Genomic DNA, 14,551 nt, shown 5'->3' on the forward strand with positions numbered 1-14,551 from the left:
TGTCACATACTGGTGCGTGGCTCGGCTCCTTCCAATTTATTTAATTACGCATTAAGATAATGGTTAAAAGTAACGGCGGATATGTGAGCGCTATATAAGGAGTGGGGAAGGGTAAATTCCGTCTATATTTAGTCTTTCAAGGGAGAATATTGAAAAAAAAACACCGCTACAATTAGCGAATAATTGAAACTAGACATTTTCAACGCCATATGTTAAACATTTTTGATGAATCCGAAATAATTGAGATTCACCTCATCCTACTTCTTCGAAAGGGCAAATGAAAATTTTGAAAATCAAACTCGGCGGTTATTAGTTGAGCTTCAGCGCCATACGGCGAATGCACGCTTTAGACATGTAAAGGTTGGTCGAGTGGTGCTGGACGTTGCGCTTTACTTATAAAAGGGGGAGGATAGATGATCATCTCGCCCCCTCTCTTCTCAGTCATCTTAGATTGGCTCACGGTTTACAGCGAGAAATACTGCATATCCACATCACATTAGAAACGTCAAATATTGACGCTTCAGTGTCGAGAATCTTCAATCCCTTCTTGAGGTGCTTTGGGGAGAGCACTTTGAGTGAGTATGATGTCCGTCGGATGGGGCAGTTAAACTGCCTACCCTTTGGTGCCTTTCGACCAGAGTAGGCTAATGCCGCCGCCGGGTTTCTCTCCACCCTTCCTTTCCCACATATCCCTAAAGGTGCAAATGACCTCAGGTGTCGGTCGCTTCCCCTAAAACTATTACTACTGTAACTCTTTAAAGTCATGTTAGTGAACTGCTTCGTTTTGTCAGATTCAGTTAACCAGTCAGCTAAAATGATTACTCTCTTTGCCGAGCGCATTAGAAAATTAGTGTGCTAGTTATGGAATGATAAGAATAAATAAATAAAAACATAGGTTAGGGGGATTTCGATAAATGGAAGTTCGAAGTCTGACATAGGATGGATAGGACTTAAACAGGGCAGAGGGGAACAGTCCACTTATATGTAAGTCCACCTAGTAAGGGTTTCGGGCGAAGATGGTGAAATTAGTAGGGATATTAGAACGGCGTTAGACAAAGGAAAATTTACACGGTGGGATAATTGATGACTGGGACGTCGAGTAAGGATGTTTAGAAAAGATTCAATCTTTTAAATTAAGTTTATTTTCGTTCGACGCGGAAACTTGATCATTTTGGCAAAGTGAAAGGGAGGCTCACTAGACGTGGATGCGGAAAAGGTAGAAGTAGATTGGTAAAAGTAAAACGAAAGGAAAGGAAAATAGATGAAGAAGTGCTAATCATGTTAGAAGAGTAGAGAGCTAGTTGCTAGGAAATATACAGAGTGGACAAGAAAAGTAGCTTCAGAGGAGACCATTAGATTCGCGATGGAATGTTGGAGTCGGACGTAGGGTAGGTAGTTAAGCAGGTGAGGTAGGGATGGACTAGTACTGGACTAATGAAGGGAGACAGAACATACGAGTATGCGGAATTTAGGAAGGATTTCATGTAGTTCGGTGTGTCACGCTGTTGTGTTAGGTGAGTCTTAAGGATTTTGAGAAGGTTAATCCATCCAAAACCTATCTGGATGGATAGACTACCATTGACAATAATATTTCTGTCTGCCTTTCTAGCTAGCTTGCCTATACTTGAAAATTTGCCGGCACCGAGTGCAACGACTGTTTGTCGCTGTACCCCATTATATAATTGTGTTGTGTTTACTGGTGATGGTGGTTTGTTTCATGCGGCAACTTTCGTTACCGGTGGGCGAAGGACATATTCTTAAACGAGTTTCAGACTAGCTCTGCTTCGCACGCTCATTCCGCGAGTGTGTGTGGAGGTGTAGGATAGGTTGGGGATCTATATGGTCCCACATTCGGAAAAGGAAAATCGTTCTGCGTTAGCGACATTTTTGTTTCGTCGTGCCGCTCACAAAAGCGGAACGCGGCTTCTTACGTGTCTCTTCCCTCTCCGTGCGTTTTCAAGGAGCGGTTGACGCCAGTTACCTACCAACATTACGCAACGCTGGTTCGACTCATACCTTTTGGTGGCGGAGGCCGTGTGATTCTTTTTTCCTTTCGTCTCCAGCTTATTTTCGTTGGGTGTCGGCGGTGGAAAAATATCTGGGTAAAATTCCAGAGGAAAACATTCTTTCGGTCGAGGAAATGATTATCCAACTCGGGAATTTATTGGGCATAGGGAACTCAGGAGGGAATTTATCCGAGTATCATTAATTTTCTATCATATTTTGAAAATGTGGAGGATGATTATGTCATTTTACGTGCACGATACAGGGGCGCAGGGCGAGTAAATTCATGACCTTAACCGCAGAATTAAAACGGAACGTGTCGTAACTAACCCAGTTAGAATACGTTAGGTGCTATCGTTTGTTGTACTGATCAAACTATTGGATTATTGCGGCAGATATAATGAACAAATTACGTATATGGTCCCGTGATAAGGTCTCATTAGAGTCGAGCATAGCTAGCTAGCCGGTGAAAAATGGCGTTCACGAAAATTAAAATAAAGTCTGAAATGGAAAACTCAACGCGGAGAAATGTCAATATATTATTATTATATCTGAATCAAGTTTTTTCAAATGGTAAAGTAATATGGTCATTAGAAATTTTTTCGAATAATACGCAAAATTCATCAAATTTTATCTCATGCCTTGATCTTGATACGAGGGTCATCCGGAAAGTAGTACCCGTTCGTGCCGCATGAAGTGCTGACGACGCGAGTAGCCGCTGGACGAGGTCAGATAGCTTCAGTGGCTTGTCTGCCTTCTCTGAGCCAAGTTGCGTGACGCTAGCATTGCCTGTGTTGTTTCTGTGATTGTTTACAATGTTTAAAAAAATTGAGAACGCCGCCAGTTGTGAAGTGAGGGCAGTGATTAAATTCCTCAATGCAAGAAACGTTCGCCCATGTGATATTCATCGCCAATTAAAGGAGGTGTATGGAGACAATGTAATGGACGAGTCGTCTGTTCGGCGGTGGTGTCGCAACTTCAGCATGGGGAGGGGGAACACACACGACGATGAGCGTTCGGAGAGACCGTCTGTCATTACAGACCAACTGGTGAGCTCAGTTGACGAATTCGTGAGGAACGATCGGCGCGTCACAATTGATGACATCTGTGAGCATTTTCCCAATGTTTCTCGAACAATTGTTCATGAAATTGTTAAACACCATCTGCATTATGCAAAAATTTGTGCAAGATGGGTCCCTCGCGTATCTCAATGAGCTGGCGGCGAAGGACTATGCAGCAGGAATACAGAAACTTGTCACACGTTATGACAAATGCCTTAATTTGCTTGGAGATTATGTTGAGAAGTAGTTTAAAGTATCCTCTTTCAAATAAAATTTTTTATGTTTGTTAATATTTACTTTTGTGTCTTTATTTCACGAACGGGTACTACTTTCCGGATGACCCTCGTATATTTCTGAATGAGACAGTTTTCAATTGAATATGTTTCGCTATCATTATTGAAGAATGTTTTTAAATGCTTCCTTTCATCTAGTTAGTATTATTAATGAAAGATAGCAGTTCCGTTCACTTTTATTCTTAGTGATCAATTATTGCATATCCCTCCATTAGTCAGGGGACAGTTCCAGAACTTATTATAAGTTATTGGGGGAGGCGACCGATCACTGAGGTAATTTGCGCCATCGCGGATAGGTGGGTAATTTGTTATGGGGTGGGATATTCAGGCATTGGAGGAACAGTGGAGAGAAACCCGGCGTCGGTATTAGCCTACTCTGCCAAATGTGTCTAGGAGTTCTCAGTTTAAAGTCCCATCCGACGGACGGCCTACCTCACTAGAAGTGCTCTCCACAACACCCCGAAGGTAGGGGTCGGGAGACCACCGAAAAAAACCTGCCAACTTCGGGACTCGAACATGGGCCCTTTAAGATGGCCATTACATTAACCAGCGCACCATCCCAAACCCCCACTTAATCTCATTAAAGGTCTGGAAAGGTATAGGTGGGCTTTGAGATCTGATGAGAAAATGAGTTGCGAGAAAGAGATGCCGAATTCATTGAAGTGATGTCTCACTTAATGAAGATATGGGAAAAGATTATGCCACGTTTGATGAGGGAAGAAAGCTAAATGACGGAGTAGCGGTTAGGTTTTTTGATGAACAGAGGAACAGAAGATGCTTTGTTAGCCCCCACGCAAATTTGATTAAAGTCTAATGATTAACTTGACTTAGTTAATACGAAACGTAAGGGTCAGATGAATTAAAATGTGGGAAGGCTGATGATTTTTTGGTCAGAAACTTCTAAAAAATCGTCGAAAAGGCTCAAGAGGGCGATCTAAATGTGGCAGAGATGAGGGTGTGTATGTTGGATGTGCAGGGTGACAACACTGGACAGTGTAGATCACGAAAGAAATAGAAGTAGGTGGAAGTGGTGGACATTACAATGGAAGTTCAGAGGAGGAGTTTGGAGTGGTATGATAACATTATGGAAAGGAGAGATAGTTATGTGAGCCAAAGAGTGACGAGGACGCAGGTGAAGGGGAGGAAGAGAGAGAAAGACGGAGAGGGTGTTCGTATATAGGGTGACTTGTGGGTTAAAGATTTTGGCGCCAGAGGTGGAGAATACCGGTCAGAAACCGTGCTCCCGCATGAAAGTGACCTTAATTTAAATTAAACAAAGGCTTATTTTGCTTCCACTTCGTCTTGAAAATTAAGGTGCTTGTAGTAAGGTACCCCACATGTATTTTACATTAAAAATTGGATAGATATTTCTCGGTAAATTGATATATTAATTCGTAAATGATACACTGAACCTCTAACATAATAATGGAGATATTAATTTGTTGGTTTTTATCAGGTCAATAGTTTAGTATTCAGGTCACGTTTATATCTCCATTCTTTTCTAATTTCGCCGGGTGCGTTGGTTTCGGCGGACAACAGTTTCTTTCATAATTCAATCAGTGAAACTATTGTCTGGTGAAGCCAAAGTTTGTGTTGAAAACTCAGAAGAATGGAGATATCTACGACAAAAAACGCTGCGGTAACCTTCGATACAGTTATTTAAGTAGCTTAGTACATGTATATACGGAGACGTGAATCCATTATAGGTCAAATAAACAATGTCAGTCAGTGATGTAAACGTAAAAAATGAAAGAGAATTCTATTAAATATGAATTTAATTATACATAAATCTTCTGCTATTAGATAACTGTTTAGTATCGTGAGAGGAGTTTTCGAAAAGTGAACTCTGGCAATACCCCTAAAAGAAGTAAACTGGATATTTAGCCGTATTTAACCCAAACGAAGAGCCGTAATGCAATTTGTATGGCTATCTGAAAATTAAAATTTAACAATAAGACTAATAATACCTGCCCCATTTCTTTTTATCTCGGATAATTTTAAGTATTCAACCGATGGTGGAAAAAAGCACTTTAAAAAAATATAATTAAGCGTGGCAATCTTTAGGTACCTTAGTTTTTAGACTAATTAATCCCCACTTTAACGAGCTATCACAATTAGTGACGCATCTTGTACGTGGGGTATATCATACTGACCTGAAATGTTTGGTGTTTTGATCAGCATACTATACTTGAATTTTAAGTGCGCTACCTCCAATACTTTCATGACTTATTTTGAAGATATTTAAGGTGCACTGATAAGATTTTCTCGTTCGTATTTTCCAAACTACGAACGTCGTCATTTCAAATGGAAGAAGCGTCTTCCTAATTAACTTTCGGGGAGGCGGGAATATTTTTCACGGAAAGAGATAGGAAATGCAGTAAGTGGGCCGCGCAGTAATATCTCATTCCGCTCCAGCTGTTAGGACTGTTTTTGAGGGAGTAAAGTCATCGCGACCGATAGCATTAATATGTCACGCAGCTGCGACCGTCCGCTACCGTTAACGTACGAGTCTGGTGTTTCCATGGAGATCTTCTGAAAGCGTGAGTTCTTCCTCGGCTCGTATCTTTGGGTCGGTGGAGGAGGCCCCCACGCAGTGAGCAACGTCCTGTCGACTGGGCAACTTTAGACGCCCTCTCTACACGTCGAAGTCGTTGGCGGCACCGGGGCTAAAAACGTTCAATCTGGGCATGGTGTATGGGTTTATAGACTAGTTTTAGCGATTTGCAACGAGAAATACGCGACTGTACGTCGAAATGCGGAATTGGTGGACCGCTATATGGACGCGAAAACTGCTGTTAAACATTTTACCCATGGGTATTGCCGTTGAACCATTTGGAAAGTTTCCATGTTGCCTCGATGGTTTATACCTGTATTTTCTCATTATAAGAGAATATATTAGTCCCACAATGTTGAATTGCCTCGCAGAGTTGAACCTGAACAAAAAAAACTGTGACGAACGCGTTATTTTGAAACCGTGAACCTTCATTTTGGATCCTTCTCCGACCTTTGCTGATGAAAACGACGGTCATCAGGACGGGCTATCAGTCTGATGATTGGTTCGAAACAGCTCTCCAAACTATCCTTTTCCTTGCCAATCTCTTCTCTCCCTTATAGCTCTTCGCATCTGCATTTTTGTTTTATGTGTCTCGTTCTTCCCCTTCCATGTTTTCTTCACTGATGATGTTCCATTAATTATCACCAATGTCCAACCAATTTCCTATTTCTTGCGGTACGTTCCCTCCATTGACCTCTCTCTCCCCCTACACCTCGATTTACATCCTCATTTGTTATGCTTTCTCTCCATTTTATGTTTAGCATTATTCTGTTGCAACAAATTGTCATCGCTTCAATCTTCTTTTATCTCCTGATCCAAACTTTTAAGTCTCACATCCATGGTAAAGTAGATTCTCTCAATAAGTTTCGATGAACCACTTCTTTAGGTAAGCGAGAGTACTGTTTGCCATTAGTGTCCAGTTGCTTCTTCTGATGGCATACTTTCACTATTCCTATTTTGCTTCCTATATCTCCCTTGCTTCGTCCATCACTATTGATTCTGCTCTATGCATGTGATAATCCCGAAGAAATTTGCTTCGTTATATCGACTAAGATAAGTTATGAATGCCCACCAAGAGTATGCTGCGGGTGTATGGGATCCTTACGAGTTAGGCTTAAGTTTTGGAACAAGATCGAGTGCAGCAAAGAGCAGCTAGATTTGTGAAATGTTGTTATGAACTAGGTATCAGTATCACTACTGGAAGAATTGGGATGTGAGCCAATAGTTGACCTTAGGTTGAAATACATGTAAAATTTACTGCGTAACTTTGAGGCAAGACGCTTTTCTGAGGATATTAAAGACATATCACAGCCCCCGACTTACTATGGTAGTTCAGATCACGCACGTAAAATCATTGAGATAGATAGTAGAACGGATATATATAACGTGTCGTTTTTTCCTTGTGCCATTAGAGATCAAAATAGATATGACTGCAGGCGCGCAGGAGATAATTATCATTGTTAATGTATATTTGTTGTCGATAACCTGCATTTTTTTCTAATAGACTCATTTATTTTAACATTTTTTCGTATGATTTGAATATTTGCATCCAGTTATTGAATAGTATTACATGTAAAGGCCTTCTTTCTTGTGATCAACTTTCATCCAGTGCGTGTTCAAACCGATATCTTTGTAGAGGTGTCATGATTGGGATCGAACATGCATGGCTGGTGACCTAACACCCCCTGCCACACGTCCTTGCTGCAGCTTGCGGGGTATTATGAACATGTAGATGAAGAATATTCTATCCCGTCTCGCATTGAACTTAATGGAGCGATGAAAATCCTGAGTGTATTGCACCACTTTGATGCAGTTTTGTTTCGCGTATAAAAGTGTCTAGTCGTTATTGCCGAAATACATAGCGTCGAATTCTGAAAAATTATACAAGAGAGTGTGTTGGCGTCAAATGAATCTGGTGAAAGGTGCGTGGGTAAACATGGACGGTTGAAGTAGTCGGAAAAAACGGAAAGTGTGGGGAAAGTGGGAAGATCGATAATTGTAAGTGCAAACACGGAACGTACAAAACTTGCAGCAATACCGAGAGTGAAAAGAGACCTTGAGACGAGTTCCGAAAGATTCCAAATCTTTGACGGACTCGAAGAATTCAACTTCCATTGAAATTCCCTGGACTGGAGAGGGCCGGGTTTGAATTTTTCAAAGTCTCGGAGAGCTCTGTGTAGTTATATGTATTGTTTATTTTCATTATTTTTTAAATTAATTTTTATGATTTTCAGTGATTACCCAGCTTTCAAAAATGCTTATACCTTCCTTTTCTACCGACATGTCTTGTCATTGAAACATTGATTTATAGTCTAATAATCATCATAAAAGTGCGTTATTTTAAATGTCACGCGGTGAAATATTACAGATTTAATTTTTTAAATTATTTATTATCCTGGAAATCAACTGGATTGGTTAGAGAGAACAGGGAGTTAATACAAAATATTTCAATAATTCTCAATTCTAACGAGTAATATATTCGTTTATTTTGATTATATACGTTTTTGGTTCTACGATATAATTTTAGCAGTCAAAGAAGAACATAAGTTGACGCTTAATAATGATTCCTTATGTGTGAAAGTAAAGTTAAAATATTCCTTTATTTTTTCCGGGCAATGTAATAAGAAAACGAAACTGGGGAAAGTGTTGGAATCATTTCTTTTCGGAATAACTTTTAGTGCGAAATATTTGTCAAAATGCTAATTGATCACAGTTGTCATTATAAAGTAAATGGAATGCTGGCTGCGTAGGCCGCCAGGGAAGAAAGGCGAAGACGGGATTGGGAGAAGTCCATCAAGCAGACGGAACCGGACCCAAACGCATACGCTACTATTCCCTACGTATCCGGAACATCCGAGAAGATAGCCAGAGTCCTAAAAAAACATGACGTGGTGACAAGATTTAACTGCACCAAGAAAATAGCGGACGCTCTCCCTGGACCGAAGGACCAAATTCCGAAAGACCTATACGAAGGGGTCTACCAAGTACCCTGTTCATGTGGGAAAGCCTACATCGGGGAAACATGCCGCTCATTGAAAGTTCGGATGAAGGAACACCTCCGGGCAACAATAAAAAAGCAGTTTCACCTGTCGGCTATTTCAGAACACCAATGGAGTGAACCCGGTCACGAGATCTCATTCCAAGAAGCGAACATACCTGTAATAGCCAAGGAGAGTAGATACTACCCACGGTTAATTAGGGAAGCAATTGAGATCGTAAAAAACCCGGAGAACAATAACAGAGATGAGGCTACCATCTCCACAACGCGTGGAAGAGAGTTCTCCGGGAACGGACCAATCAGCGAGCAGCCACTAGACGGGACCACCTATATAAGGGTGACAAAATTCCGAGTCCCTCATCTTCGACCTGAAGACGCCGAATGCAACTTCGGCGAAACTGTTGTCTGAATCAAACAACGACGCGCTGAAACCCGACAATGCAGAATACTTTAAATGGAATGCTTTTGTGTCGTCTGATCTGACACTAATCGCTAATTTGTATTAGATGTTGAAACACCTATGGTAGAATCAGGAAGTACAAATAAACTAATGCATTAGGGTGTCTTTCGTGTAAGTTTTGAGGTAATTTATTAATTAAAAGATATTCTGGTGACTTTTAGCTCGAAAAATATCGGTGTTTACGGAGAACGGGACAATACTGGGGGCAAACTTATTTAATGGGAATCGAACGTAAAATACCGTAATATACTCTTCGGTTATGTTCGCCTGCTTTCTTTCGACGTTTCAATCTTTTGACGGGCGGTCTTCCTCCAACGCAACACACCCTTAAGCGAAATGTTGAACGACATGCGACGCATTTTCATCCCTCCTCTCTCTCTCTTTACTGCTGTCCTTTTTTCCTCTTGGCTCTCTGCCGCTACCGAGTTTGGAAGTGGGTGATTTCATTAATCCACGACAAAATTGCGCAGTCCTCATTGCCATGGGAGCGAAGTTGCAGGGGGATGTAGTTATTTTAGCCCAGTGAAAGGTTCTGGATGTAATGCGTGTATCCTGTTCCTTTGTGGAGGAGCTGGATTGACCTAGCATAATCGTGATTTAAGTGTTCGAGGTTACATTTTTTTCCTAACGTGCCAGACATGAAATGCCGTTTTTTTCATAATCGTTGAGAATCTTCATATTCTCTACCTTGGTTTAAGTTAACATGCTCGTAGAAAAGGGAATGAATTATTGATATTTATATGTAAAACCCAGGGCTCTTACATTTAAAAAGGTTGTGTATTGGATACATGGGGTAAGCTCCTACCATCGGTTATTCGTCCGATCTATAATTGAGGTTGTTGGCTCCGCAGATCTCTTTATGGGGTGTTGCTGGTACGTCAACGACCTCTCGACGGACGCATTTAGCGATCCTCGGTTGTTGAAGGACCTATATCCTGTTTGAATGCAGGCAAAATGCCCAACTCATCAGGATGATAATTCATACTGTTCTGGTTTGCGAATACCCTTTGTCAGCTGGCTTGTAAATCGCGCCGCGATATCTTCATCTCTTTTCGAAATTTTCTTTTGCCTGTGCTGTACCTAGTGGACGCGGTTGGCAATACATTTTGTTTTGGTCCATTTCATCCTCCGATTTCTTATCACACCACCACACGCCAGATTAGTCCCTTCCGTGAAATAATTTAAGGATTCTCTCGTAAAATCCAACCTTAATAATCGTGCTAGGAGATACTTGAGCCTGAGGCTTAAATCTTCTCTCGAGGGTCATGGTAGAGGACGTTATACTTCTAGTAATTAACTTGAATCACTTATTTAAAATTTTACTAAAATTTAAAACTGTCAAGGATCGATTTCTAGAATAGTTGTAATGGGAAAGGAGGGGCGAAACCCAGTTCTATATTACGACGGCTAGTGGTGTCCACCAACGTGACTTGCATTTTTTTGAGCAATTTTATAAAATTATCTGACAGAATTCAAGTCAAACTAGAGATTTGTTTCAGTTGCCTATGAAAATGCGCCAATGAAGATATGATATATGGCATTTAGAATATGTCACCTGACATTGGTACTGTGACATTTTGCACTCGAACACCAAATCAGGATTATCTTTCCAAAGTTGTGACATGAAGTTGTCTATCCGCATAGTTACAAATCTAACAAGATCATCGGCATCATTTGCATCCTGCCTATTGAATGGAGGTTATAGACGGCTCTTAACTACATTTTCATATGACATTTAACGTGGACTTTCTCTTGTTTCCTATGCACACGTATAATTTCCTTCTTCAGTTCTTCACAATCCCTATTAGTCTTCATGCCGCCTGAAATTCCTATTCTTTTCCATACATTTCCCTGCTGACTTTAAGAATTCTAACATTTTCTTCCGCCTGCTTCTTCGTTCGTCTTCGGAATTCGCCTAGCAACTTCTAATCTTTCTTCACCTCAATCGAAACTTTGGAAAAGGATATTGATAGCGGGAAGAAAATTGAGGAAGTGTGGCTGGTATCTTGAGTCCTGTCTTGTGCCCTTCCTCCGGGTTCTAGTGTTACTGGTCGTGGCGAAATTTGAAGTGACTCTTATCACCGTCCCCATTTGGTTTATCGCTGGAAGAAGTACTAAAAAATAGGCTTATAATCCTAGTTTTACAAAGATGGCGCTCCAGAGTGGCTCTGAAAAATTCTTTTTTGATCTCTTTGCCTGTAGGAAGTAACTTTCACTGGTGTACCCAAAACAAGAATCTTATTCGTATTTTATCCTATATGCAGCTAACCCCGTAAGCTGTATCCCCACCAACCGCTGCTAACCCCGCTAACCGCGTTACTCGGTTTGTTTTGCTATACAAGTTGTAAACTTGTATACAGCTTAGTGAAGCTCCTCTGGCACACGTTTTATTCTGGAGAACTCCATCGACAATGCTAATCAATGCTTAGCCGAGATCTTTGCTGTAAAGAAAGTAACGTACGTCTGTAGAGCTACGATTGGGCGAGGGCACGTGAGACGTGAAAATTTTACCCAGTCGATTACGGGCACTTGCATCTTGTATTGTTTTAGGCTGATTTTTCTCCAGTCTAGATGGTTTAAATTGGTTCTCCGAGTAGTTATGCTGTACCATGAAGCCATGAGGGATAGGGGCTGAATATCCCGCTATTTTCGTCTCCATTTATCGGAGGACCTAATTTTTTTGTCGTGTGAATGCTCCCCAGTATCTTCCCTTGTCTGTTCGAAGATGGGGTTTCTCGAGTCCATCGAGTCTCCCGTGTGATGTGAAAGATCGATTCGGAGTTGGTGAAGGTATTCCCTCCCCGGGTGCCCAATCAACCCCTTATTATCCGAATCCGAAGAAGCCCTGTGTGTGTTTTCTGAGTGTTTCCGTTGATATCCCGCCGTTACCCCCCCCCCCCCCCGCCTTTCCCGCCCCCATCGTCCGGCGGCGCCCTCCGGGTGTTTTCTCTTGGCTGGGCGCCTTCAACCGAAAACATAAATGTCGTTTCAGAATTCATGGGAAGGAATCAACCCTTCAAGGACGAAGCGGCGAACAGACAACCGCCGGATCATCACTTGTACGACCGAGGACCACCTGCTGGGAATCAATGCTCAAGTAATTGGTTAATTTATTTTACTCCGGGGATCGTGACGAAGTCAGATATTGCTTCCTTAAAAATCCTTCCTCCCACTGCGCGTTTTTGCATTTTCTTTTCAGCACGACGGGTAGTTGGGACAATTCGGTTTTCCAGACCGAGCACTAATATGAGTTTCCTATTCGTCCCCGAGCCAAATCACAGAGTTTCTGTGCAACACATGTTCTATACGTATAACATACCCGCGAGTGGGCTGTCTGATTGCGAAATGTTTGAGGTAAAAACAAGAGAGACGGGGGGAGCAGCAAATGGTCTATGAAATAATTTGGGATTGATTCACCGGTAATGGGCGAGGCGGAAGAAGTGTGCTACGCTTGCTTGGTCACGTCGACAGCGAGAGGGAGAGAGGGAGAAAGAGAGAGATGAGAGTCGAATCACCACAAATTCGATGTATGAGAGAACAGTGAGGGATTTGAGAGGAAGGGTTATACTGGGAAAGTCACGAGTGAATATGAAACAAAGAGGGTGTGAACTATTGGTTGTGATTTTGTAAGGTGTCAATCCTATAGCCAATATTGACTTTTAAGGACCCTATCCCGATATTTCGGTCAAATTTGTGAATATCAATGGGAGTGAGAATTTGACCTCGGGGAAGACAAATGTAACGAAATACTGCCCGAGGTGTATTGGCAAAAGACAATACAAGTATGCCTTATAGGCAATCTCTTTCTCGGAAAAGAAGCAGAGGAGGTTTAGTAACAGCCACCGATGACCGCTTCGTACTGCGGTGCATATACTTGTACTTTCCATCTGAAGCTGTAATTACCTTGTCTTTGGTAGATCGTAACGGAGGTATTTAGTTTTCAGTCAGCATCAGATTCACTAACTGGTATTTTACACTGTATATGCGGTAAAACTGTGAAATTGATTTCTGAAAGACTGTTTGGAATGGTGTGTACCTGATTTTTGGATACTGCTTGCATTATCAACCAATCCACCCCTAAACTTCCCGAAAGTCGGTGCTGATATGTGAGAGTAGAGCTCACTTCGTGTCAATCGCATGCCCCACGGCGTTTGAAATTCGCCAATTCAGGGTGTGGATGTGTTTTCCCTCCTTGCACCGTCTGCGGTTTCCGAGAAAGTCGTGGCTTTCAGAAAATTGCATGCCTTTGGTTCAGTTGGACGTTTTCCTTGAGCATCACCCGGATATGATGAACCCGGACCCTCTGGTAAGAAACACGCGCTCTTCCTATCAGGTCACCAAACGTTGTCGTGGGTGGATTTATCGTCCATGTATTCACGCATGCATGACTTGGTGCGGTAAAAATCGACGAGGTCCATAAACGCGATTTTCGGACGTGAGATCATATCCTGCTTTTTATGTAACCGGCCGAACAAAAGCTTTGAAGCGAAAGTGAATGCGGTTTCGCTCCGACCCTCTGTGTGTGGTTACACCGCTATTAGCGTCGTTTTTTGACAGTGAGTGGCGCAACTTGGCTCAAAACCATTTCTTGTAATTATGCATCGGTCAATTCTTATTCAGATAGAGTAATTAATATTTCATAAGAAGTCCCCGGAGAACAAGGTACGTAATCCTGCACTTCTGAATCACTTCCTCCCGGCATTTACGCCTGCATTTACGCAGAACTCTTTACGTCGCCGCTTGGGATTATATAGTCTTTAGCGCGCCCGTATACGAATCCACTTATGTGTAAATATAAATATAATTTGTGGATATTTAAACACACGTACACTCACACGCTTACATGCCTGTCCACATCATGCATTAATGAGTGTTTTCCGAGTAACGTTTTCAATTTTCCTTTTAGAATTTAGAAAGTAGGGATGGTTGCGTCTGATTCTGGTATGATTATGTATCTTGCGAGAGAAGAATGAATACCTGAATCTGTGATGATATATCTCATATTTTATCGAAATCCTAATCAAGTATTTAAATCTAACACTTTTTCTGTGTAGTATTTCCTTCTCTGGTCACTCATCCTTCCTACTCCTCCCACCCATATCTCAGATAAATTTCTTCTTTCTTCATCTTTTTTTCCCATTTCTGCTCGGAACTTTTCCCCTTTCAACACTCATTTTCGTC

At 41.6% G+C, this 14,551-nt stretch overlaps 1 protein-coding gene across 4 annotated transcripts in view; it reads left to right on the forward strand.

The window, feature by feature from the left end:
- LOC139692940 (cell growth regulator with RING finger domain protein 1-like) overlaps positions 1-14,551 on the forward strand; it is a 292,822-nt gene that overhangs the window by 69,683 nt on the left and 208,588 nt on the right. For 2 of the 4 annotated variants that reach the window (XM_071591264.1, XM_071591265.1), the window contains exon 3: positions 12,363-12,467. The exons of the other annotated variants lie outside the window; for them this stretch is intronic. In XM_071591264.1, coding sequence (XP_071447365.1) covers positions 12,363-12,467 — 105 coding nt within the window. The remainder of the gene's footprint in view (positions 1-12,362; positions 12,468-14,551) is intronic. 4 annotated transcript variants of the gene reach the window in all.

This window comes from Hetaerina americana, unplaced genomic scaffold (genome assembly GCF_022747635.1).
Source record: "Hetaerina americana unplaced genomic scaffold, ioHetAmer1.1.p SCAF_44, whole genome shotgun sequence".
Classification (NCBI taxonomy): domain Eukaryota; kingdom Metazoa; phylum Arthropoda; class Insecta; order Odonata; family Calopterygidae; genus Hetaerina; species Hetaerina americana.